Source organism: Marmota flaviventris, chromosome 4, assembly GCF_047511675.1.
Source record: "Marmota flaviventris isolate mMarFla1 chromosome 4, mMarFla1.hap1, whole genome shotgun sequence".
Classification (NCBI taxonomy): domain Eukaryota; kingdom Metazoa; phylum Chordata; class Mammalia; order Rodentia; family Sciuridae; genus Marmota; species Marmota flaviventris.
In genome coordinates, this window is record NC_092501.1 from 15,591,869 (window position 1) to 15,619,273 (window position 27,405).

Consider the following 27,405-nt stretch of genomic DNA (forward strand, 5'->3'; position numbering starts at 1 on the left):
ACGCCCTAAGGAACTCTGGAACAGGTAGGAGGCAGCAAGTAAATGTTTTCAGGCACCCTATGTGTGCAATGAGAGATGGCTGCCCAGAGAGGTTGCAGGAGGGTGGAGAAGCCCCCCAAATAACCCCGATCAGGCGTTGATTGGGGGCCCCTAGAGTCAGGGGGCCCCCAAGTAAGGTCTGAGTGGCCTCCACCTCGACCCCCACCTCTCCTCTCGAGGTAGGCCAAGGGCAAAAGCGCTCTGCCTCGAGGGTCAAGCAGGAGGCGCTCTAGGCACGTCTCCATCTCCGGGCTAGGACCTCAGTCTCCTCCTCCTGGCATTGGGTTTGCAGGCCCCGCAGTTGAGAAAACAGATCTTGGAGACCTACTGGAGCTTGCTCCTCCTGCAACCTCCCCCAGGGTGTGGGAACGTCTCAGCCTCGTTCCTCCCGCCGCCTCCCGATCCGGACTTGAAGGAAGTACTAGGCGGCCAGGGCAGGGAGCCGAGGCCGGGTGCGCACTGACTTGAGCGCTGACTGTCCGCGCCGGCGGGCTGCGGAGTTCCCCAGCGGGGGCGGCGGCACCGTCGCGCCCGGGTGGAGACCGGGTCCAAGGGCCCGGGGCGCGGCGGCAGCTCCAGGAGGTCCGGCCGTGAGCGTGACCTCACTGGGAGGGGCCAGCGCGGCGGCCTGGGCGCCGAGCCGAGCGCAGAGAGCGCAGCGCCGGAGCGGAGCTGGGAGAGCGCAAGCGGTGGACCCGATGGAGCGGTACAAAGGTGAGGCGCGGGGTCCCGCGCAGCGCGCACCCACTCCCTTCCGCCTAGTCCTGTGCGGGGAAGAAGGGCTAGGGCTTATCCCGCCGGGATCCAGGTGAGCAAAGTCGACTGCCCCCGCCCAGGCGACCTGAGCCGAAGAGGGGGCGACAGAGGTGGGCTCCTGTGGCGGCCTCGGCCTGGGCCCTTTGACCGTCGCGGGAGCTGAAGGCGGCAGTCGGCATTGGGGTGGTGGCTACGCTTCCCACCTGTAGAAGGAGAGGGTGCGCTCCGCGTCCCCTCTCCAGCCATAGTTGGCCGCCGGGGGAAAAAAAAAGATGCCTAGAGTCAAGGGGCCCCAAGTAAGGTCGCAATCGTGCCGCGGTGCCGGGGCAAAGGGGTGAGTCGTTTGTTGGGTTTTCTCGCACGGGCGCCGGATGGGGGGTTTCCTGCAGATCCTGGGAAAGAGCCAACTAGGGAAGAGGGTGCGGGAAGCGCCTGGGGTGGTGGGGTGGGCGCGCTGTTAAGTCCTGGCTAGATCGGGCCTCTCCTTTCGTCACGCAACTTGGGTAATGGTTTCTCTCTGAGCCCTTCTCAGATCCCACCACCCTAAGCTGAGTGGGGTGTGGAGGTTGGGGCCCCGAAAGAGGTGCCCAGCAGGTGGAGCGCCTGGAGGTTTCCCGGCCCAGGGGCTTCGCCGAGTTGCACAGCTGAGCGAGCTTTGGGTTTGGCCCTGGCCGGGAGGATCTTGGCCAAATCCTGTTGGGCAGGCCGCCCCCGTTGTGCCAGGTGCCCAGCTAGCTCACGTTTTCGGAGCCTGGGGGCTTGGACTCCAGAAGCCTTGGTTTGCGGGGCTTTTGAAAAAGGAGCTCGGAGAGCTGCCCCTTAAGCAGGACGCTGGCCCCGCCGCCCCTTCCCTTTGGAAAAGCCTTTTGCTCTCATGCTGGGTTGGTCTTGGCCAAACCTGCCAGAGGAAATACTGCTTCTATATTTGTTTTCCCCTGGGATTGAGTAATAAAGGAGAATGCTCGGCTTCCCAAGGAATCTCACCCTCGATGGTTTCTTATTTCTGAAACTGACATAAAGGGACGTTTGGGACGGGCTTTAGTTCCCTAAACCACTATTGTCTTTTGACTTTCTTTTGCCTTTTCTCATCTGAGTCATTTGGTTACTGGTGAAGGCGAAAGAACCAAATCCTAGACAGCACTTCACCTGAACCAGTAGGGTCTTTGGCAGCCCGGAAGCTAGTGGGGGAAAGGGGTAACTGGGTTAAATTTGTTGACAGTGAATTTTTCTGTGACCGCCTCCCTGATGCCTCTCTCACGTTTTTAATCGGGGAGGGAGGGCATTAATCTCAAATTCTGCTGGGATCACAGTCTGTTTTGTTGTGGAATAAGTCTTTGTGCAGTCTCAAACACTGGAGGAGGTCACAGCCCCTCTCTGTATTCCTTCCACCCTTTGGGGGAATTCAGGATTTGGGTCACCTCCTGACTTGAAGGTGTCTCTAGAGTCCTTTCAGTTTTCTGAATTGTGAAGTGGAGAGGGTATCTGTCCCAGGATCTAGAGTCTGTGTTCTGAGCTACTTTCTCAAGTCAACAGATTAATTCAAGGACCAAGGTAACAGGTGCATTCTTGCCAAATGCCCAACTTCTCACCACTGATGGTCAGCAGGGTTCTGTGTTAATAGTTTCTGACTTGGCTCTTGACCTGATAAAGTCCTCTTAGTTTATCTTTCTCTGGAGGGAGTTGAAAATCCTCCCACCCTAGAAGAGGATCAGTTGGGGGCTTCTTGCCAACTAAAGAAGTGTAGTTTCCAGTTCAGAGTGTTTGTTTTCTGGTAACACATGTTATCTGCCTTACCGTTTTGCAGTAAATCAGACACAGTGATGAATGGACAATCTTGAGAATTCTCAAGTTTGCAGAGGGTAATCTAACTCATCAATTGAGCTCATCTTCCAATGTTGGACTCATGAGAAAAAAATCTTTCAGTTCTCAGTGTCATTATGCTATTAAGATTTTTGTTTTACCTTTCACCAAGGAATTTTGTTCCCCCTCTCCCCCAGTAGAATTCTTGTTCTCTTGAGAGGCAGACGAGTTGTGCTTTGAACACTCATTGAATGGAAACATTGGTCTTTGCAAAATGAATAATGCTGGGCTCCAGATCTGATTGGCAAGTGCCCCTTGGATAGAATCAATATTCTCTTGCTGGTCAGAGATTGAGGGCTTTAAAAAAATGTCAAATTGAACATTTGTGGAATAACTATAGCAGCTTAAACAAAAAAATGGAAAAAACAAGGCTTGTTTGGATTCTCAGAACCTATGTAAAAATTATAAAGAAAAATTCTTATGTGTAATGCTACTAATTTTTTTCTTCATTGTTAATTTTTTTCCCTTAAATACCTCCCCTCTTTCTACGTTCTCAGGGTTGAGCTCTCTCTCCCTCTCCCACATAGGTAGACTATCTCATCACTGTCTTCACATTCTCAAAATATTTTCTCTAATTTGTAAATCTCCTATAGCTACTGTTTATAGGAGAAATTGCTTTTCCACCTTCCCCAGCCTGCATGTTACCCATTATACACACCCCCAAAATAGCATATCATTTTTAGGCTCTGGGCTGATTTTCCATTGTCATGTAGGACATAAAGAGAGGTCTAGAACTAAAGGATGGTGGAACCACTCTATGCCTAATACAAAAACAAACAAAACAAAACCACCAACACCAACAAACAAAAAACCTTCCAGACAACTCTTCTAGTCTTTTCCAAGCCCATCTGCTAGATAGCTATGACTTTAAGCAAAAATGGGTCCCACATGAATCTGTATAAGCAGTAAGACCCACATAAGTGTCCAGCCTGTGGTGCCAAGTCCTACAGTGTGCCTTGAAAAGGTGCCCATCTATGGGTGTTTCCATATTTATGACTCTCCTAAGAGCATCCTGTATCACTGTGCACGAGCCCATTGGCTGAACTCACCCCATGTAGTCAAGGATATTGGTCCCTATTGCTCTCCCAGCTGGTGAGCAGATCCAGGGCCAAATGCGACTGACCTACTATCTGTGGATTGCACTTGGAACATCACGCTGAAGCTTCCTGAAATTGCATCATATTTGGATCCAAAGGGGCCTGGTTGAGAGATTCAGACTCTGGATCAGAGAAATTGATTGAAATTGAAATCCTTTTCCTGCGTTCTTTGGTTTCTGGGTCTAATCCCCTGCTTCCCCACTTAGCTCTAGGGCACAGGATATGGAAAGGAATGGCAAAGAGTCAAGCCAGGCAAATACTTGAAAACTTGTCTAGGAATTCTGAGATCTGTGATCAGAGAAGGTTGAAAAGGAAAAATGGATGAAGAGCAATGAGCAGATTGATAACATTTAATCCGCCATTCGGAATTATTTTCCACACCTAGAAGCTCTAGTTTTTTCCTGTTGACATTCCACCTATGACAGTGGAATAATCTAGGGGCTTTAAAAATTATAAATGTCGGGGAGCAATATGAAAGTGCAGGCTCATCAGGGCATAGTGGCAACTCCTGTAATCCCAGCAGCTGGGGAAGCTGAGATAGGAGGATCTCAAGTTCAAAGCCAGCATTAGCAAAAGAGGAGGCACTAAGCAACTCAGCGAGACCCTGTCTCTTAAAAAAAGAACAAACAAACAAACAAACAAAAAAAGAACAGGCTCCACCTGACATTCTGGTTTAGTTGTCCAGGACAGTGGCTTGGGCATTGTAGTTTTAAAAGGTCTTCAGGTGATTATAATATGCAGTCAAAATTGAGAGTCATGCTTCCTTTTAAAAAGTGAAATGTCAAAATAGAAAAAAGTGCCATGGTCCTTTGGAATCAGGCAATGATTCCAGGGACCCCCCCCCCCCCCCCCCCCGGCCAGGGATATCAAAATCCAAGGATGACTGAGTCCCTTACATGAAATGGTCTAGTAGTTGCAGATAACCTGTACATGTTGTCTCATATACTTTAAAGCATCTGTGGATTGTTTATCATATTAGATACAATATAAATAGTTGTTATACTGTATTGTTTAGGAAATAAGGACAAGAAAAAAGTCTGAATATGTTTAATACAGATGCAACCATGGTGTACCTAACTACATAAGCTACACAGTACATGTTAGCAACAACATACCTTTTTTTCTCAAAAATTTTTGATCTGTGGTTGGTTGAATCTGAGGATGCAGAACCCTGGACTATGAGGGTTGACTGTAATTATATAAACACCTTCCTCACCCAAAAGAAAGAAACGCAGGTGCGGATGAAGGGGATATCTTCTCCTAATCAAAGGTTCCTTGACTGAATCTTGTGACACCTACAGAAATCTAGTGTAAGTCACCTTCAGCTATCATAGGCTTGAAGACGCTACGAGAATGCTGTTTAAAACAGTCTCCAATGTGGAATCCTAAGCTCACAGTTTGCTCATGGTACTTGACCCTGAACTCTCCTGACTTTGAAGCTCTTTGTGTGGGAGCCCTTGATGCTGTGGCACTGAAATGGTCTGAGACAGAAAGACTGAGAGGTCACAGTGGGTGCTGAAAGGCCCCTGCCGTGGGGTGGGGGAATTCTGCTTTGGGCCCTTCCCCTCTCCTGAAAGGGTGGGAGCTCTGGGAACTGGGCTGGATCCAGCACAATTAAAGGGCCAGGAGGGGCCACGGCTCTTCAAAGCTGAGGGAGCGGTGCCAGTTCTCTTCCAAATCCTTTTAATGACAGGAAATGTTTCTCTCAAGACTTCTGTCTTTCAGGGGAGGAAGACTTCCCCAAGTCTAGGGGGAGGATGATGGCATGTTCTAACCAGACCTTTAGCAGAGATAGGAGGGAGCACAGTCACTGACCAAGGGGGTGGGCAGCAGCTCAGGAACCCCTAAGACCCATGTGCTCTCCAGGCCTCAGTTTCTCCATCCTGAAAACAGCCTCCAGTGTCCCCCCATGTGACTTTGCAACCACTCTTCCATGCTAGTTGCTCTGTGGTCACTGAGGAATCTTTGGAGGGAGGACATTTCTTGGGGAGGGGAGCCAAGTGAGGAGGGACTGGAGCTGGGTCACCCAGCAAGGGTCAGCTTAGGATTGTGATTCTTATAAATAAGACCAACTTCCTGTGGAGAGCTGGAGAGTCGTAGACTCAGTGGGAAAGGGAATGCCCTAGACTATGTGAGGAATTCGTTTCTTAAGGACTCATGTGTGACTCTGTCTCCAAAGATTGTTAAGTCCGGAGCCATGGTCTGAAATAGATTTATTTACTCCCATTAGAGAGACAGGTCAACTGAGCCGAAGAGATTAAGCAACAGTTTAGAGGGTCAGAATCAAGCTATACTACCCCTGAGAACTGAATTTCTAAAGGGAGAATTGCTATTCAAGAATTTATTTAGAAAGAAGTGTTCAAAACACTGTCCTATCATTCATTTATCAGTGTCTCTTCAGCCAGGAAAGGACTAGCTACTAATTTAAACTCATCTCAGCTTCAGGACCTGCCCACCTGTTTCTTCCACGATTCTGCCCTTAGTTTCACCTGTGTCCTCAATACTTTTGGTACAGCCTCATTAATGCCCCACACGTTGTGGGTATTCGACAGATACTTGGTGAATTAGTCACGTGGTCTTGTAATTATGTGAATATATGTTTTCCCTGTGAGGCCGAGCTCTTTCGAGGCAGGGACTTTGTCTTTGTGACCCTCCCCAGCCTCTGGCACGTTACCAGGCATAGGTAGGGTCTGGGACATGATTGGTGAGGGAATAAATTCCAGGCACAGGGCCCGTGTTGACCCTTGCCCTGACCCTCAAGAGCAGACTGGATCACAAAGCGGAATGAAGACAAATCTCAAAGCCATATTTTGGAAGAGGAGAGGAGCTTGCGGTGGCTGCCTGGGGCTGCCCGACTTGAGCCTTCTTTCTGTCTGTTCCAGCACAGGGATGCTGCTGTCTGGTGGTTCAGAGAAGGATCCGGCAGGTTTCTACTTGTGAGTATGAGGCTGGCTTTGCCCTCTGCAGCAGCTCTGGGGACTGCCACCAGGCTCCCAAGGGCACAGACCTGGCTCCCTGGCTCAGCCCGTGCTCTGGGGAGTCAGCCTGGGCACTCAGGGACTCGGGCTTCTAATCTGGCTTTTGCCACTAACTTGCTGTGTGACCTTGGGCCAGTCAGTTACTCTTTCTAGGTCTTGTTTCCTTCTTTGTACAAGGGAGGATAATGGCTACTAATCTGCCTCCCAGGCTGCTTGGAGGAATAACTTGGAAACGCTCTTGGTAAATACATGAAGAAGGGGAATGTTAAGTTGATTCAGGAGAGCAGATACCTTCTGTGATGTGGTTCTGCCCAATAGGTGGGAGTCCTCACAGTTACTTGAGGCACCAACTATCTTGTGCTTTACAAAGCCTTTGGGAACTCAGAGTTGGGGCTTCTCAGCCAGTTCCCAGGCATCCTTGCTTCTCAGAGACAGCACTTGTGGTCCTTCTATGAAAACTGAAAGGAGACCCCAAGGAACTGCTGATTTTTAGCCTTATGTGGGGAGCTGCAGCCTTGTCTTGCCTGACTTCGCTGATGTCTCAGTAAGTTTATGTAGGTGAGACCCTTAAATTCTAACAATGGCTTTGAGCTCCTTGCTAACTTTCTGTTACTTGGTTCTCACTTTCTCTCTAGTTAATCTTAAAACTAACTAAAACCTCCACTGAATGAGGGGTGTGGAGAATGCAGAGAAGCACGGGAGAGCCAGCATCCATTTGGATGCATTATAGTGCACTGGAGCCAGCACAGAATGGGGCAGGGCACGATGATGTCAGAGCTCTTGACGGGAGCTAAGGGTCAGAAGACAGAGAGGGGCACCTTGGGCCACAGAAGCCCTGCTTTGCTGTTTTCTAAATAGACCCCCTCATTGTCTTCTACCCTTTCTGAAGCTCTCACGTGGACTTCCAGGCCTGGTGGTGGGTGGTAGGCAGGTATGGAAGCTCAGCCCAGCAGATTGCAAATCAGCCTTCTGATCCTGATTCAACCGAGAAAAGAGAGTCAGCTGTGAGCTGGAGAGAGCGCCCTGCTGTGCACCAGAAGGACTCACTGTGGGCAAACCTGCAAGCCTGCTCTGGGGATAGCTTTCCCAAGTTCCATGACCAACTGTCCTGGTTTTCCTGGGCAAACTGAGATGAGGGTCACCCTATTCCAAAACCCTGGCTTTATTAAATGCCTCTAAATCAATTATTTGTTTTCTTTGTAGCAAAGGCCAGCTAGAGCAGTCACTCAGTCTCTTGATTAGAAAGTGAAAGTCCCAGGCTTAAAAGAAGAAAATCATAACCAACTGCTAGGGATACACAGCAGGATGTTAAGCTAAGAAAAAGAGGCCAGACTCAAGAGTCTACACACTGTGATTCCATTTATACAACTTTCTGGAAAAGGCAAAACTACATATAGGGAAAGAAAGACCTAAACTGTGGTTGCTGGGGCGGGGCGGGGCTGGGGAGGGGTGGACTACAAAGGGACAGGAGAGACATCTTTGGAATGATAGAAATGTTCAGTATCTTTATTGATTGGTGGTGGTTACATAGCTCCATGTATTTGTCAAAACTCCAAACTATGTAGTTAAGAGGGAAGTTGTTTTTTCTTCTGTGTATGAATCATACCTCAGTAAAGCTGCCTTTTAAAAACACCCTATCATATTGTGATTCTGTGGCAGATGATGAGGAAGGATCCACTAAGGGTAAAGTTGATTATTCCAGGTTGAAAACAGAAGCCAAGTTTTGGTGAGGTTGTGATGGAGATGGAGTAGAAGAGGGTGAAGAGTTAAGGTACAGGGCTGGGGTTGTGGCTCATCAGTAGAGCGCTTACCTAGCACGTGCGAGGCCCTGGGTCCGATCATCAGCACCGCATAAAAAGAAATAAACAAAATAAAGGTATTGTGTCCAACTACGATTGAAAAATAAATATTAAAAAAAAGAATTGAGGCATAAAACAAAAAGACCAGGATATCTTGATAGTGTATCCTAAATGCCGGAGACTATTCCAGTTAGCACAGTCGAAGATGGTGGAAGCTCTGTCTCCATTTAGAAAGAAAGATTCTAAAGACCGGGCAGGAGATGAGCCCAGGATGGCCCTGGAATATTGGAGCATCAGCTCTGGGCTCCCACCGTGGGAGCTCTGCTGCTATCCACACATGGATCTAATGTATTGACTTTGGCAGTCTTTCCACAGTCTTTTTTTTTTTTTTTTTTTGCCAGTAAAGTTATTGAGTTGGAATGGAGTACCCATGTCTGCACCATAATGATTTCCTGGTTGTCTTTTTTTTTTTTTTTTTGGCAGTCCTGCTTGTCTGTTAACTAGGATTGATTTTTCAGAGAGAAGAACCATGATGTATTAAAATAACGCACCTAGTCCCATGGGAGGGGAGGCATCAGTACCTTGTTTCCATTCAGGGGGAAACCTATGATGCAAGGGCAGAATCACTAGCGCTCATTGCCTGAGGCCAGAGAATGAGAATCCTCTGAGAATAAAGGATGATCATCACTCTGTTAGTCCTTGTGGGATCTTAGCTTCTTGGTATCTTCCATGAAAAAGAAAAAAACAAAACAAAACAAAATCCTCATTGGACTGTTCTTTAGGTGAATTTTGCCTGGTTCTATGCCCTGGGGAGTTAGATCCTATCTCTGCAGCTTCTCTAAGAACACTGTATTGGATGGCTATGGACTGTCCATCAGTGAGGACTGTATTGGGCCCAGGACATGTTCAATTGTGAATTACACAGGAGATTTCAGACATATGGCTCTTTTTAATCACAAACATGTCCAAGCCACTAGTCATCTACCGAGTCAGTTCTGTTCCACCCATCCTGGGGTGTTCAATTAGAGCGATAGCTGACACTTTTCTTAGTTCTAATTGTCTTGATGTTGTTGGGGTGGAGGTTGGAGAAGCAGAAAATAATTTTTGTGCATATTTGTAGTGAAATTTTCTTGACACAGGGTCAGGTCTGACTGTGGCTGGTCCATTTAAGAACCACCAAGTTAGGATGGCCCCAGAGCCCACTTCTGGTTTGAGTGCAAGAATGGAGGGACTGCTGTATGCAAAGGAATAGCTGGGATTGATGGGCAAGGGGACTGGACACTTCCTTACCTGACTGCAAACCGTGACCACCATCTCCCAGGGCTATCCAGGCACACTGACATCCTTTTGGATTTTGATGACTGTCTTAGCCTTCCTGTTCGACCAACAAGTGGGAATCTTGCCATTTCCTTCCATCCTCCACCCCTCCCCCGACCCTAGTTTTTACACAACAGAATTTATTCATGTTCACTGTATTCAAGTCCCCAGATGGGGGCAGAAAAAAAAGGTTGTGTTGAATGAACTTATTGTTCAGAGGTTTCAGTGACTTCTTTTATTTAATACCCACAGTCCTAGAACATATTGAGCTGATTTACTGAATTTCAAAGTCCTTTTGGGAGGGACTCTAGGGTGCTTGATGGCCCTGCTTCCAGAGCTGAGATCTGTCTGGTGGCAAGTTTGCTTGGGGCATCTCAGCTTCATCTTTATGGCTTGGGTCTCCCTGAGGGCAAATATTTGGTTACAATCCTGGGCTCCTTATGACCTAGGGATAGTCACCACCCTACTGTCCTTTGCATTGTCAGGACTTCTATGGTATCCTCTACTAGCACATTTTTTGAAGAAATAAAGATGTGTCACCAGCAGGTGCTACAGGGTACAGAATCCTCCTGTGGCTTCTGCTTGGTTGTTTGTTGCACAAATGGGAAGAAATGAAGGATGACAAAGTGGCAGTTGTGGGGCAGAGACACTTGGTGCCATTAGCCTCACGCCTGCTCCAGTGGCTCATGCAGCGTGGCTGGTCCTTGACAAGCATGATAGAGTCGCCATTCTTCACTTCACCCTGTCCCCCAGCAATTCTGAGGTCCTCGCAGCTTCCCACCTTGGATTTTTCAAGTGCTGGTCCATGGGCCTGAAATGCCCTCTCCTCGGGACCTCCTGGCAAGCTCATTTGTCAGGGCTCACCTGGCCTTGACACCTTGGTCTTGGCGTGCTTTAGAGGTGGGGTCCCTACTGGGTGTTACTGGACTCGTGGCTGAGGATCATAGGGTGGGAGACCATCAAGTGTGGTTGTCTATGTGCAGTGACACTATGACAGATCCTGGTGTCTGGAGCCCTGGGGATCTCCTGGGAGCCATCACAGGTACTTGTCTCAGTGGAGTCTAGAAACCTGTCTGGTTCAAGTCTCACATCTCAGATGCTGTGAAAGCTGGCCCCGAGCAAAGCTGGTGGGGTTGACCACAAAACCTCATGTGCAAGCCAGGACGGCTCTTCAGGGCGCGCAGGCTCAGCCCCGTGTTCTCCCCACCTCTCCCTCCCCTTCCTCCTTCCTTTTGCTTCCTCATTTTCCCTCTTGACTGCCTGCCGCTCCTCCCCTCTTTTTTTTTTTTTTTTTCCTGCTAGTTCCATTCAGGAACGGGTCTTGAGTCCAGAAAAGGGATTCTCTCTGAGAACCTGAGGCCACAAAGACCCAGAGAAGGGATAGGACCTCACCGCATCCTCTCGTCCCCATGTCTCTGGTACCCTCGGGCTCTCATTTTGAGTGGCCATGGTTAGAATCCAGGCTTCCCCGGGAAAGGCTGGTGACTGCAGAGGCTGGGAAGGGAAACTGGGCTTGTCCTCCGTATGTCTCCCTTGGAAGAGGAGGCCTGTGTGAAAATCTGTTCTGTGTGGCCCTGGCTACTTAGTCAGGCCTTGAGGGTGGTGTTTCACATGGCCTTCTGGAGAGAATGCCCATTCCGGCAGCCCTCAGGGGTCATGTTGGCCCTGAGACCTTGTCAGGTCCGAGTGACTAGAAAAGGAAGCTCTGCTGCTCTTTCAGTAGGTCCTTAAGTAGTGCCAGCGCCCACTGAGGGGGGGGACCCTCAGTCCCAGCCTGTGCATGGCTCCTCCCACTGCCATTCCGGGTTCCCTGGAAACGAGTGTCAGAGGAGGGGCGGCACCACACAGGGGGAGCCTGAGAACGTCGCATTGTTTGGATAAAAGTTCCAAGCATGAAGGCGCAGCACTGCCTAAAATAATTTTTTCCCATTGACCTCCTGGCTTCCCAGTGGGCAGGCGCCCATCTCTGTCATCCGATGTTGGTTTGGTGTGTGTAACTGTAAACACTTCTGCCTGGGAGCCCATCTCTGAGAGTTATGGGATCCAGGTGTCGCTCCCGGCCCTCCGTGCACTGGTTCCCTGGAGAGCGGAGTGGCCTTCTTGTTCTCAGAGGGAAAGTCTGGGCTGTGGGTTTTGAAATTAAGTCCTCCAGAAGCCTGACTCGTCCCCAGCCCTGCCTGCAGGTCTCTACTGATGACAGAAAGTGGCTTCAGCTTTTCAGCAAACCTCTGAGTGGAGGGGGTCTTGTTTGTCTGACCCCAGGTGAGGACACAGATCCCTGAGTGCTCTCAAGTAAGCAGGGAGGTAAGGCGCTGTTTGCGCAGGGTGAGAGCGAGCAGCAGTGTGCATCCTCTGCAGGGGCCCCTGGAGCTCGCTATGCAGGGCAAGAGAGGGTCACCATGCATTTTAGCCTGATGTGGAACATGGCTGTATGCAAGACGGAGCCCCTTGTCCTAAGCAGGAGAATAGAGGTGGCTTTGGACACTTAATGACCCCCTGTCCCTAGCAATAAAGCTGGGAGTCATCTCAGAGCAAAAGTGGTGAAGGAATTATGTTGGAAGCTTTTGCTAGGTTGGGAGGATATGGACTCTGTCTTGGGGGCCTGGCCCCCTCCTGCTGTCCTTGTACCCCTGAGCATTTACAGATGTCAGGTATGGTTGGAGCACAGGGGTGTGCATACGTGTATGTTGAAGGAGTGGTGTCAAATGAGAGCCCCATTTTTTTAAACTTATTTACCTAAAGGACTAAAAGGACAGACTGTTCTACCAAAAGATGATTTTCCTGTTGAGGGAAGGTTGGGATGAGTTGGAGGAGAGGAGGTAACAGGGCTCAGAGACCTTGCTCTTGGGATGGAGTGACTTGGGGTTTCTCAGGAAGCCGCCTCCATGAGTGACTGTAATGTCTCTGTGCAAGTAGATTTCTTCTCTGATAGGAAAAAAAAAATAAGGGCAGTCACAGAGCTTAGAGCAAAATATTTACAAATGACTTTTCCCCCCCTGCTAAGTACCATTATTGAGTGTGAAAATGGTTTAGATTCAGGAGGAAACAGCTGGTTGGCAGGGATCCTTCGGGGTCTTGGGTAAAATTCCGCTGTGTCACTAATGACTTAATGCGGCATATTTCCGGCACCAGTACACTTGGCAGTTGGGGAATCTTATGGCTGAGAACTGAGGCCAAGAAGGGAAGCTCTTCATTTCTTTCAAAATGATCTAGACCTGTCTAGGGGATGTCTCCTATCCCCCTTGACAGTTGAACTTTGATGCACATACACAGTTTCCTGTCTAAGATTTTCTGTCTGTGGGTCCTGAGGCAATAATACATTGTTTTCATAGCTAAGATAGGTCTAGATTTCTTAAGATCCCAAACCAGGCCTTCTTCCTTGGGTATAGATGGTGTTTAGAGTAATTTCACCAGTGGTCATTGGGAGAGCAAGAAGGTACATGTCCTGTGCTGCACTGGAGAAAGTCTGATACTTGGCTTCAATACATGGCTCATTCCTATTTGCCCAACCTGTCACTTCACTCTGGGCCCCAGCCTTGCTTAATCCCTTATAGTTGGCCACTGTGGCTTTTGCATGTGCTAGTCTATTGGCCTGAAATACCCTCCCTCAGGACTGCCTGACAAGCTTATTTATCAAGGCTCACTCAGCCTTGTCACATTGACCTTGAACAATCACCCCTTACTCCCAGATCTTAACCCTGCCTGCACCTCATACAGCCCTTGTGGCCATGGTCATTGTCAAGGCTGTAGTTATACTGTATTTACAGTAGGCTATATGCCCCGAAGGGTCAAAGATATTCTTCTTTGTGGCCAAGAGCCTAACCCCTGATATATGTGGGCTCCAGAAACAGGAGTTGAATGATCAAGAAATGGTTACCACTCTCGGGTCTTCTGAGAGTTGGATTATAACAAAGTTAAGGACTCTGTTCACCTGTGGACACTTTGAGCCGCAACAGGCAGCTGGCAGAAAGCCGGGGCCTTGCAATGTGTAAAACCTTCCAAGTGTAAGATATACAAGGTATTCCAGCACATCAGCCAGTAAAAGACGAAAAACCTTGCTAGAAAAGGGGGGATATGAATAGGGGTTGACAAGTGAGGAAGATGGTGAAAAGCTAACAAGCATCTTGAGTTCCTGTAGTCATCAGAAGCATCCAACAGAAATAAGCACCTGCTAGGCTGGCAGAAATGTGAAGGCCACCTGATGCCCAATAATACTCTCAGGGATACTGGGATCAACAGCCCTGCTGAGGGAGCCAGGCTAATGCCACGTCTGGAGAGCAGCCAGGTTTCTTCTGGGTATACTGAATATTCACTTACCATATGACCCAGAAGATCCCAAGGAAATGTCTAGGTCCCTGGGGCCAGGCTTGAGGATGATCTCTGCAGCATTATTTGCTGTGATGGAGAGTGGGAAGCAGTCTAGGTGCTAGGGGCTGTCCACAGTCTAGGTATCACCTGAGTAAGGGGACAGGGGAACTAGTGGCTGAATATCATAAGGAATTTTGCAGTAGGAGGAGCAAGGGGCCAGATACCTGTGCAGCCTCTTAGACCTAGTGCTGACCGAGGAGTCAGAGGCAGAGGAGGACATTAGACAATAGCATTGACAGCCATTAAAAATGCATAACGTCGTACACATTAAGCAGAACCCATAGAAACAGAAAGGTGCCTATTTGAAAAGCACGGGGAGTAGGGGAAGAATGGATCCGGTGAAGAAATGGTTTAGTCGTGATACCAGAAGCCTATAAATAATGCTGGCTTGAAGCAGAATTTGGTATATGAGGGCAACGCCAGAAACTGAAGCAGCGTGCTGTGGGAACAGAGGGCAGGAAACCTCTGAGAATGAGCCAGTCCCTTCCCGTGGACAGGTAGACTGTCCAGGGCCCTTTCCCCGGAGGCTGCCAGAGAACACTGCCCTCACGTCTGACTCCAGAATTCATACTAGGTCATCAGAGCTGCAGTGAGGGCAGTAGTCGGCCATTATCACAGGGGGGACAGGTTGCTCCTGCCCAGGCTCCCTCAAGCCTGGGAGGGTTGTTCTGGCCCCCAGAACATTGGTGGAAGGAGTAGGACAGTTGCCTGAGATCCCTGAATGATGATCCATGCCCTTCCCACAGGCAAAAATACATAAATACTTATGTATTTTTCATTTGCCCTCCACCACTCCGAGTGCCTGGTCACTTAGTCATCTGTGGGTCTGCATTGCCAAGTACAGGTCATGGCCAAGAGCCAGTGTCCAGATGCTTGTCAAATGAGTAGAAAGCAGTAGAATTGGATTTTTTCCAACACCTGATTGATTGGATGCAAGGTCACTAGGCTCTATAATTTAGGAGTCCACTTTGCCCCCCTCTACCTGGAGAATGAAATATTCACCCAGTTTCTCTTGTGCTCTCCCCCTGCCCCCAGTTTTGTTTGTTTTGGTTACTGAGGATTGAACCCAATACCACTGAGCTACATCCCCTGTCCTTTTTTTTGAGACAGTGTCTCATTTGCTGAGGCTGGCCTACTTGTGATCCTCCTGCCTCAGCTTCCCGAGTCACTGGGATTACAGGTGTGTACCACTACTCTCAGCCAACATATTCACTCAAAATCAATGCATCCAAATGTTCCTTATCTAGCCCAGGGCTGTGTTGGCCTCTGATTTTTTTTATTATATTGCCTTTATTCTACTTGATAATTGTGTTGTTGTGTTTTTTTTTTTGTTTGTTTTTTAAGCCTTTTTTTGAGATTCAAAGTTGTGATAGAGATTCAAAGAGCCGTTTGGACCAGGGTAAGTGGTATCCCCATTTGCTTTGCCCAGTGATGTTCTCTACCTGGGCTCAGGAGGCAGGACCTGGAGCTCTGGGGTCTTGGAGCGTGACTCTCTGGGTGTGGGCGCTGCAGGTGGGCGGTAAACCCAACTACATTGAAAGCCAAGAACTGAAAGAGTTTTCAGGAAATGGAGACAACCCTGAGGTTGGCTCTGGGGGCTTGACTGTCTTCCCATCATTTGTTCTTGGACAGTGGTTGTCGTCTGTCCACACCTCTTTCTTCCAGCTGCTCTGCCTCGGACCTGTCCATTTGCTGGCGGTGTCCACCTTCTGCCCCACACTCTGGACCTGCCCAATTCCCAGGTCCACTGGGTGCTGACTGCTCAAGTGATGGGACGGTGAAGATCATCATCACTGTTGCTCAAGTTCACGTCAGCCCCACGGGCCTTTCTGGCTCAAAGGATTTGTTAGGTTGTAATGACCTTGCTGATGTCCTTGAATAGCTCCTTCCATGTGAGCATTTCCAGGTTTTCACACAACGGGCATTTTGGAGCCTTCTCTGTGCCAGGCATTGTCCAGGTGCTGAGGGAGCCTGGCCTGGTGTTGGCAAGGCCCCTGTCCATCAGAGCTTGTGTTCTAATGGAGGAAAATGGATCAGAAACAAGTAAACACAGCCCTAAAGAAGGATCACTGCAGATAGCCGTGACTAACATGAAGAGAGAACATAGGATGTTTTGAGAGCAATTTGGTGGTGACGGGGTGGGGGATGGGGGTGGTTCCAGCACCAGCAGGGAGGACGTGGAGAGTCTGTGTGAGGAGGAGACATGTGAGCTGAGACTTAAATGGAGAAAAAGAGCCTGCCACCTGGACAATTGAGGTTGTGAGTTCCAGGCAGAGAGGCAAGAGTAAGCTTCTGAGGCCACCACATGCCAAAATGGTGTGCGCGTGTGTGCGGTGGAGGTGCCCGGGAGGGTTCCTCAGTGAGGGGCCATGGAGAGACCTGGGCCGGGCCAGGAGCCTGCATCTTTGCCAGTACTGTGCACACAGTGAATCCCACCTGTGCACTACCTTGGATTCAAAACATTTTTTATTCTTCAGGAAAAATCCAGGCACATCCTGAAAGAATATCTTCCTTCATCCTTTGCAAAGTGGTGAAGGTGCTACAAACCTATTACATACAGTTCACATTTACCCAAGGGGGCCAAGGGAGCAAAGGGACATGGAAGAAGCTCTCTGGCCCCCAGAACATTGGTGGAAGGAGTAGGACAGTTGCCTGAGATCCCTGAATGATGATCCATGCCCTTCCCCCAGGCAAAGCCAGGAAAGGAAAACAGCGATTTAGCCTCAGTACCATCTATGGTCTCCCAGTGCCTCTCTCTTTAAGAAGCATTTAGCCAGGTATGGTGGCACACACCAATAATCCCAGCAATTTGGGAGTCTGAGGTGAGAGGATAGCAAGTTCAAGGCTAGGCTCAGCAAGTGAGGCCCTCAGCAACTTAGCAAGACCCTGTCTCCAAATAAAAAAGAAAAAAAAAACATTGGGAATGTAGGTCAGAGGTAAAGTGCCCCTGAGTTCAATCTCCAGTACAAAACAAAACAGTTCTGAATGCTTCATTCCCTGCCGCTCAGATTATCTAAGGTCTGTGTTGTAGGAAATACAAAATACAATGATGTTCAAAGTTGCAAGATTTGGTTTCTTACAGACCTAGTTCAATCTCAGAACTTGCAGCCTTAGGCAATTACTATTTCTGAGACTCGATTTCTTCATCAGAAAGGGGCTAATACCATCTTCTTTGAGGATTTATAAGGATTGAATGATATTTTATGCTTAGAGAGTTTGGTGATAGATCTAGCACAAGGTCAGAGCCTCAGAATGCTGGTTGTTGGGGAGATAAGACTTTGGGCTGAATTTGCCATGGATCTGCTCTGATCATTTCTGATGCCAGCAGCCTTTGCTTTCCATAATGCTGCACTGGACTGTGGGTTGGGAGGAGGAGGCTGATTCATTCATTAAGGAGAGCTGTTTCCTGGTTCTGAACCCATCAGATGAATGTAAGTGCACCTCATTAGTCTTTTATTGCCAGAGCCTCAGTTTTCCCCATCTGTGATAATTAGTGCTCACCTTCCTTCACAGGCTGTTGGGAGGATCAGTGAAACATGATCCATAGTAGTGTTTAGAAAACTGAAAAGCACTGGGCAAATATAAAGGGGATTATTTCTGCGTTGTGCTGGGAATTGCAATTCCAGGGAAAGGGGAGTCTTTAGTTATCACCGCAGCCAAGCTAATCCCCTCCTGACTCAGACTCAACCCTGGAGTATTTATGGCTGGAAGGTAGATTCTCCTGGTCATGGAGACCTAGGGGAGGGTGAAATCTCTTTTGAAATTAGCTGATTAGATGAGCAATTAGTTAAAGGATAATGGTGGAAAGGGAAGGGAAGGCTCAATAAGAGATTCCATTCAGACAGAGAAGTGCATTTTTGTCTTGGCAACACATGCCCATGTGCCTGTCTGCAGTGCCCTCATTTTGCAAGGCACAGAGGACAGAAAGCTCTATGTGGCCACAGGAAAGGTGCCCATGTGACCTCAACCCTTGTTGCGGCTCCAGAAGGACCTCTTCCTGGGGACACACTGTTGCTGGTGTGCTTTGTTCAATGACGCCCTGGGTGCTGCTTCCTTGGCTTGGCCATGGGATCCTACTGGGCCCGAGGAACATCTGGGTCCCCTGGAAGCTACTAAGAGGCAGATACAGCACCAGCTGCTGCCTGGGCAGGGCAGGGACAATTCACATTCATGATGACCCAGTCATCTCACTGCTTGCCCCTTCTAGCACCCTTTCTGCTATGGGGAGAGCCCCTACCTGTCTGCTCTGACTCTTCATCTCCCTACTCTGCTGCTGCTTTCTTGATACTAAATGGAAATCAAGGTCAAGAGTGATTATTAAAAATCAAAACTAATACCAATACCTTTTGCTTTTTACTTCAAAATATGTTCCATTGCTTGCCTTCACAAATATCCCAGGGAGGTGAATCAGAAGTCCCATGATGGCTCTTTTCTCCAGGGGATAACTGAGGCCAGTGGGTTTAACTTACCTATCAAATAGCTACAGTCTAGGAAGCTATTGCTACCAAAAGGTGCAGCTGAGCCTTGCTGCCCTCATCTAATGCTGACCGTGTTCTGGATGACCACCCACATCCTCCCTGGCATTTTCTGCTCTTGTTCTCATTTCTTCCCTAGGGATTCCTAGGGGGTAAGAGCCTGCACTCCCCGACCCTCCTCCAGGTACTTGCACCTTCCAGAGTTGGCTGAATACTCACTGGGCTCCAGATAGGGACAACTCGGAAGCTTTCATTCACATTCTTGGCATTGCTTGCTAGAGAAGAAGTCCCCTGGAATGCAGGGGCTTGTTGGCCTGAGCTAGGCTGAGCTAAGAATGTTAATAAAAAGCTTCCCAACGTTTTTCTATCAAACACTTTCATCTTATTCCAAGCAGGCAGAATCAGTCCTGGGTGTGGGGGTGGGGGCAGGGATCCAACAGTAAATATTATTATCTTTAGTCTGAGGATGGAGGAAATTGAGGCCAGAGGCAGCCCAAGCTAAAGCTCACAGCCAGCTCAGCAGGATCCTAACCCAGCTCCATCTGCCCCTGGAGCACATTCTGCTGACTGGTCTCTGATCAAGCTACACGTAATCTGCATCCCGAGAAGGCTTCAAACGTGGGCTTCAGCCATGTTTGTGTCTGTTGTTAAGTGGGGCGTCATGTCCACTAGCTGCAGTCCAGCCATCTTGGTGTATCTCTTTGGGATGGGAAGCGGCTTTCCTAGCATTGCTCACAGCTGAATCTGGGACTTGGCGGCAGACTCAGAACAGAACCCCAGCCTGACGGAATAGCCTTCCGCAACAGGAGGCTCCTCTGTGTGCCTGGCTTCCAAGTGTCCTGTCTCTCTGTCCTGCCGGCAGCTGTTCCAGCCAGGCCTTTGCTCGTTCTGTTCTTATGACGGGGAACATGCTCCCATCTCCCCTTCACCCTCTGCACCCTCCTCCAGAGGCCTCCCTCTAGCACATCTGGACCCAGCTGCTCATATTCCACGTAGAACCCAATTAGCACTTCATTGTGCTGGCATAAGTGGGTCCATTCCCGTGTCCCTGTCCTGTCTCCATGGCCAGTTTCATATCCCCTAAAATGAGCTACAGAGTGTTTACACAGTGATGGGCTCTTGCTGCTTCTGAGGGTTCCCAGGAGCTTTGGTCGAGTTCCCATCTGCCCCTTTCAAACAGGTCCCGGGCTTTTGGAGGTTCCTGGGAAGTGAGGGGGCCCAGCCCTGCTGTGGGCACGTGGGAGGGCCAGAAAGGCCTGGCCACATGGGCGTGGCTCTGAGTTAGGCTGTGACCCAGGTGCCCCTCTCAGCCCTGGACGAAGGTGTGTCATGGGTGCTGGCGTGTTCCCGTGGCACCTCCTGTGCTCCATGACTAGTAGAGGGACGCGGACTCTGGTTTGGCAGGGGAACGGGAACATTTCCGTGTTTCCTACAATTAAGAAGAGAAGATAAGTGAGGATGTTCTCACATGGAAAATAAATCTCACCAGAGGCAACGTTCGGCCACACGCCATTGGAGCCTAACAGCTGTCTCTCATTTGTTGGCAAGTGTTCCTGGTGATGAATGTCCTCCGTCCTCGCTCACAGCCGGCCCTAAATGGAGGCTTTGGACAAGTGTGGGGGAACAATGGCCCTTCTCAGAGTGCCCTCAGCAGACGCTCCCAATGAAGTTGGTTCATCACTCAGAGCGGGGGCAGGACCAGAGACAAGATGCCATTGATTCAGCAGGGAAGGCCCAAGCAGCCATGGAAAGAGCATGCCTGGGGATAGAGACCAGCCAGGGATGGGACTCGTGGCTGCTGAGAAATGCCCTGAGTAATCAGAGTGGACGATTCCACCTCCCAGATGCTGTCTTCTAGAAGCTGACTTGGAGGATGGTGACATATTTGCAAATATGTCAGTCATTACTGGGTCATGAAGGGGCTAGGCTAGGGCAGTGCACGTTGCCACATTCACTGTGATTGAGTAAATGAGGGCGAGGGCCAGCACCCCACCTCGGGGCCCCTGCTCCTAGCCAGAATTGATCTGCTTCCTCCTTCCTGTAACCAGGTTGGAGTGGGAGGGACTGAGGAGGGAGAAAAGATGAGCTGGGGATTCTCGTGGAACCAGGGCTCTAGCCTTGAACTTGGCTGAAGCTGGGAGTGGTACCTGGGTCCCTGCAGCCCCCAGTCCATGTGTCCACAACCTCCCCCTGCACAAAGTTCTGCTTCCTTCACCTTCTGCACCCCGACCCCATTAGCCAGGCAAGTGTGAAAGGTGTGATTTCCAAGTGAACTCAGTTTTTCTTCTCTTCTTTCTGTTATTTTTGGTTTTCTTCAGATGGAGTTCCCTCAAATAATTGAAAATAGGTGTGAACAACAGTTACACATTCAAATGGCTGTTTCATCCTGTGAGGAGTTCCGGGTAGTAATTTCACACTGTATCTTTATACCAATAAACTTTTACACCTATATTTCCAAACAAGAGTCATACCTGCTTATTACAGCTTGTGCTTGCACAGCAGACACTTGTAACCTGGAATGTGAAAACCCTAGAATCCTACCATCAGTGATCTCATCGGGGATCTAGTCATCCAGGGTTTTTCTCTCCTCTCTGCCATGATCCTAACTGCCTCCTCCCCTCACCTCTTCCTTCTCTCCATTCCTCCCTCTCTTCCATCTTTCTTTCCCTCTCCTCGTGTCCCTGTCCCTCTCTTTCCAAACTCTCTGGTACAAAGTTTTTAAAAAGCAAAAGAATTCAGTAGAAAGCAAACTCCACCCCTGTTCAGGCCCCTTCCCTGCCCAGTCTATCATGTATCCTTCAGGCCATTGCGTGCCCAGGAGCAGCCACAGAGGATGATCTTTCCTCTTTTTGCACCACGTGGAGCTCACTCTTGGTGCTCGTTCCTCATGGGGCTGCCGTGCTCCTTGTTTTGCTGCTCGGCATTTCCTTTGTGCAGTGACCCCGCCTTTTCTGTACTCGGTGGACACTTCAGTTTTTCCTTAGGTGTCCCTGTAACAATGTCACCGTGAATACCCTCGCCCATAGGTCACTTCAGACCCAAGGAGGCTATCTGTACCATCCCATCCCAGGATAGAAAGGCTGGGTCAAAGGATGTGTTGCTAGGATTTGTGTGGAGATTGCCAAGTGGCTCTCTTGGGAGCTCATATCTGTTTTTTCTTTCTGTTTTGAGATGGGGTCTCACTGTGTTGCTCAGGCTGGTCTTGAACTCCAGAGCTCAGCCCCTAGAGTAGCCGGGACTACAGGTGGTGCCACCACACCTAGATTTGTCGGGTCCCTTTTTACTCTCATAAGGCAAAGTACCTCCTAAGCAAAGAGGGCCTGTCTCCACCCACCTAATTTCATCAATACAGTATTATCAGACTTTGCCGTCCCTGTTCCTCAGCATGGGCAAAGACCTCTCTTCATGGTGCCCCTTCCAGATTTAACTTGCAGGTCACTATTCAAAGTGAAGTCGAATATCTTCCTGTATTTAGGATTGGTCACATGTATGTAGGGTGTGTGTGTATTCTGTTTGTATGCATTACTCACTTTTCTATTGAATTCCTTTTTTTATCCTTTAACACTGTACAACATTTAGGGTGTTCAGTTTGCTAACATTCACAGCCATCTCCACAGCCACTTTTGGAACATTTTCATTTCCTCCTAGAGAAACCCCTTCCCTTTGGGCAATCAGTGCCCCCGCCCCCCATCACTTTCCCCAGCCCTGGGCAACTGTCCATCTACTTTCCATCTCTGTCGATGTCCCTATTCTGGACTTTCATATAAATGGAATTATAGAATATGTAAACTCCTTCTTTCACTTGGCCCAGGTTCATTCAAGTTTTCAAGGTTTTCATCCCAGGTTTTCAAGGTTCATTCCAAGTTGAAGAGTGTGTCAGTCCTTCACTCGTTTTTATGGCTAAATAATATTCGGGTACATATGCATGAATGGAACACATCTTGTTAATCCGTTCATCTGTAGCATATATTGAATATTGCTGCTATAACCATTTGTATGCAAGTTTGTTTTGTGGACACATATTCTCATTTCTCTTGGGCACATCCATCTCTCTCTCTCTCTCTCTCTCATATATACACACACACACACATACACACACACACACATGTGAATCATTAGGTCTCATGGTAACTCTAGGGTATATCATTTGAGTAACTGCCAAATGATGGCAGTTATCAGTGGCCACATCATTTTACATTCCCACCAGCTATAATTTGTTTGTACTTTTTAATTGTTTTTTATGTTTTAAATATATGAACCATCTGAAACTCTTCATAAGATATGACATGGGATCCAAATTAATATTTTTCAGTTAGCTACCCACATTGTGCCAACCATGTTTTTGACTTACCTTTCTTTCCCAGTGTCTTTTTTTTTAAGAGACCCACTCATGGCATCATTCAGTAGACCTTTATATATCGTGCAGAGTTGTAGACTGTGCAAACCAGATCCAACACTATTCCTGCTATCTAGAAGCTTGTGGTAAGTTCTGTTTCCATGTCCTCTAATAAATGCATTACACAAATTACCTTATTTAATACTTGCAAGTCTATGAGGGTAGGTAGAGATTTATTCCTAGTTTGGACATGAGGAAACCAGGGTTTGAGACAGATTTAGAGACAAAAACCCTACAGGATTGTATTTCCAAAAGCACAATGCTTGGGTGCCTTGTCAATGGCCAGATGTCCAGGGCAGAGTGGTGGGAAGTTCTGCTTAGCAGCCTCCCTCACAGCTGATGTCTGCTCCTGGTTAGTGGAATGGCTGGGATGGGTCTTGTGAGGAGAGCCCCACACCTTAGAATGGAAACCACTGTATGTGAATATGTTTCTCACTCAGTTCTGTTGCCATGAGGACCTACACAGTGGGAAAGTTGTGTGGCCGCCTTTAGGGTCCATTCTCTTCACCGATGGTGTGATTCAGGATCCCTAAAAGGGACGGAATTTGGCTCCCCCCTCCCTCCGCTCACCCCACTCCCCTGCCCCCCTGCCTTTGCAAAGGGATAGTAAAAGCATTTGCCACGTAAAACATACAAAGCTCCATAAAGTCCCAGCCAATGAAATCATCATCTCTTCCTGGGCATCTCTTCCCAGTCTTTGACCTTGGCTCCTTTCCACTCCCCAGGGAGTTGTAAGGCAAGGGAACTGGTTTGCTCAAGGAAGAGCTCTCCTGAATCTTCACATCTCAGACTTCATCAAACACTTGGAGTTTGGGATTTTCATATTAATAACATCATGTGACTCTCTGGAAGCCTTTACTTCTGCTAATGTGTAATAAACTCAGGCAACACAGGAAACCTCAAAAGGATTTTTCCTGGAAATGGCTTTAAAAATGCAATCCAGTTGCCTCGATGTTTCATCTTTCTAAAGGGAAGATGTCTACCTGTCTGCCTATCTCTTCCTCCCTCTCCATTCCCATCCCCAAGACCATTCCTTTCTGGGAACAAATATTTCCTATGTTTTAACTATTCTGCTGGGTGGTGGGTGACTTGTCCTTTATTTTCTCATCATGGGAAAATAGTTGGGATATTTTGTCCTGGTCACTGTGGAGTGGTTTTGGAGATCTCATTTTTGCTGACTATCCCGGCATCATTGTTGCAGAGGATATTCTATAGAGAGTCACTTCTCTAATGTGTGGCCTGAGCCAGGGCTGGGTGCTTCCTGTTGGTTGGCAGGTCTGGGTTCAGTGGTCCAGGGCTTTGCTTTCCTTTCCTTCCTTCCTTCTTTTCTTCCTTTCTTCTTTCCTACTGGGGGGTTGAAACCGGGAGCACTCTACTGTTGAGCTATATCCCCAGCCTTTTTAATTTATTTTTTGAGACAGGACCTTGTTAAGTTGCTGCGGCTGGCTTTGAACTTGCAACCCTCCTGCCTCAACCTCCCAAGCTGGAGGGATTACAGGTGTTCATTACTGTGCCTTGGTTGGTCAGGACATTCCTGGAGTCCAAGTTCCTTCCTCCATGGGTGTCTCTGGGGACTTCTTGAACTGTCTTGGGCTGCTAGAAGATAGGAACATTGCATTTCTTCTCCAGACTCTGACCTGGATAAGTTTAGGTCTTTTGGGGGCCAGATAATTTAATTTCAGGCAGCATCTTAGATGTACAGGTTTCTGACAATCTGGAAGATTACGTTTTCAGGAGAAACAACGATACTTCATAGGTGGAAGTTCTGATGTCGAATTTGTAGTCCATTGTATTAGAAGATACTTATTTACATTCTAAATCTCATTTCTGAGGGATATAATGAAGACAATGGCAACATTTTAACCATTTGTTCATAGAAAGCTTCTCAGTTTGTCCTAGAGAGGGCTCTGACTTTGGTATGTGTTCTGCCTTTTCTGAATTCCATTCAAAACTCTAAAAGATATCCACTGAAAAAGGTTAAGAGAGTAATAGCTATAGGCTTCAATAGCTTGAGATCGAAAATCACCCCAGCCAATTTCCTGTGTCAGTGCAAAGCTAATGTTTATTTTAGAAACATGCTTAGCATTGAAGCAGTAAAGAACTGAAAGCATTCATCTTGTAAATTCCATGAATAATGTAAAGATGGATGGATGCATCTTCTGGACTCTTGCAAGCAGACTGAGCCATTTGCTGGTGGCGGAACACCTGGTGGTTTGCAGCCTCCCTCAGAAGGCCCTTTTTCTTGGCTGGGCTGTTTTTGCTGTGGCAACCTCTTTGCCTGAGAGGCTTCCTGGCAAATCGGGACAAAGCCTACTGAAGGTGTGGCGTTAGTGCAGACCCAGAAAAATCCATGATTCAGTTTCTTGGGAAGCAGTGCTAAGAAATGTTGGCAGGAAACACATGTGAATCCTCTACAGAGTCCCTCAGACACACAGTGGATGCCAGTGTCCCTGTGACATGGAGACACCTATGTCATGCTCTCTCTTGAAGCATCTCAGGCCTTGCTTCCTCTGTGTTTCCCCAGGCATGGTTCATAGCTATCTTGCTGAATTGAAATAAGGGTACTGAGGGCAGAAATGCATCTTGATCCTTTTTTTTTTTTAATCTGGAAAAGTATGGAGCTCAATGAATGATTACTGAATAATCTTTCCATCACACTAGAGAAAACCATTCACCTTTCTATCCCATTGACTGCTATTTTGACAAGACTTTGGTTCCATGAGCAACATTGTCCACTGATGGGTAACTTACACTCCCTTGATGAAATCCATGTGGCACGTGGTACGCTGTGACACAGCCAATAGCAGCCAATGTTTGTGTCCTGTCTGCCTACCACCTTACCACACCCCATGGACATAGTGATCACTTCTTGCCCAAAAGCCTTTGGTTGGACTTTACCCAGAACCATCTGGTTTATGAATCGTGCTCATTGTCACATTGGATCTTTGCCCTGGAAATGGCTTTTCCAAAGCATCTCAGTGGAAAGTCTTGGGCTTTTCAGGTGATAAGTAAAATGTTTCTTCTGCTAACTCGATAACTCTTCACCTGCTAGTTGAGATGAGGTTTGTATCTTCTCCCTTTTGGTTGTTCGGGGGAATTCTTTGACTTGGGAAGCCTGGGAGTGGGAGGGAGGGTAAGTGTGAATCAGTGGACTGTGGACCGAAGGAGATATTTTGTGTGTGTAGTACGACCTTGACTTGTGTCATGCCCCCTAGTGATATTTGAAAACAAACTCCAAGACGAGTGCCCTCCTTGGCTGCCCTGGGTAGGCAGGGGAAGGATGTGCCCAGCCCAGTCCCCTGGGATTGCTGCACCATCTTGCTCCCATCCCTCCTAGATCATGGCTCTGTGGGTGGTGACTTCTAGGGAGGCCTGAAAACTCCAACAATTTCTTGGTCTCTGCCTCTTTCTGCTTGGGTGGTCTATTTTTCTTCCCATGTTTCCCTATTCTTAAGTCTTCAGTATTTTTATCCCTTGGATAGTGTTAATGTTGTTGTGTGTGTTTTTAATGGAGTGTTGACAGTTCTGGATATGACAAATTCAGCAACTGTATTATCAGGGTCTGAATTGCAGAGTCATTTCAGCCCCCGTGATCATTTCAAAATGCCCTACTTTGTGGTTTTTGAGGTGGGTCAGTGCTATGATCCTCTGCCAAGGGAAGCGAGGACTGTGGAGGTTCCTCAGTGCTGAGTAACAGAAGTGGAGGACCCTGTGCCCCAAGTTTAAAAATTTGTACTTATGAGATCCAGTGAAGACTGAGGGCCACTTTGATGCTATCTCAGTGCTCCTGTCACCAGTATCAGAGTTTGGTTCTGTTATTTAACTACCATGTGTTCCTTCTCTTCTGCTCTAAATGGAAAGCCCTAAGTATAGATAAAATCTCACACTTCTGTGTATTGTACTTGCAAGCTCATCCCAGATCCACCAGCTCCAAACACAAGGTTTGGCTCACAGTTGAGGCTCCATATATGTTCGTTTATTTCACAAGTCAGAATATTTGTGCAGCAATGAATCAACATGACCCTTCCCTGAGAAGATCTCAGTCTGTTGAACAAGGTTTAGTGAATGTCATTTCTTTAAGGGGGTGATGTTGGTGGGGAGACTATATAACTTTCTGTATAATACTTTGTTGTCCCAAATTGGATTTAAAATTTTTATATTTATTCTTGATTAGACTCCTGGGGGACTGAACTATGAAAAATTTAAAATCAAAGTCACCTTCCTTTTTGTCTTAGAGCAGGAGTTTGCAGACTATAGCCCAGTCAATTTGATGATAGGGACACCAACTTAGATCTCCTATTAAGCAAAGTGTTAGCCCAA

General features: G+C 48.0%; 1 protein-coding gene across 2 annotated transcripts in view; it reads left to right on the forward strand.

Moving 5' to 3' along the window:
• The first annotated feature begins 695 nt into the window (after nucleotides 1-695).
• Afap1l2 (actin filament associated protein 1 like 2) overlaps nucleotides 696-27,405 on the forward strand; it is a 90,100-nt gene continuing 63,390 nt past the window's right edge. For both annotated transcript variants that reach the window (XM_071610692.1, XM_027930229.2), the window contains exon 1: nucleotides 696-753. In XM_071610692.1, the coding sequence (XP_071466793.1) occupies nucleotides 738-753 (16 nt within the window). In that variant the 5' untranslated portion in view covers nucleotides 696-737. The remainder of the gene's footprint in view (nucleotides 754-27,405) is intronic.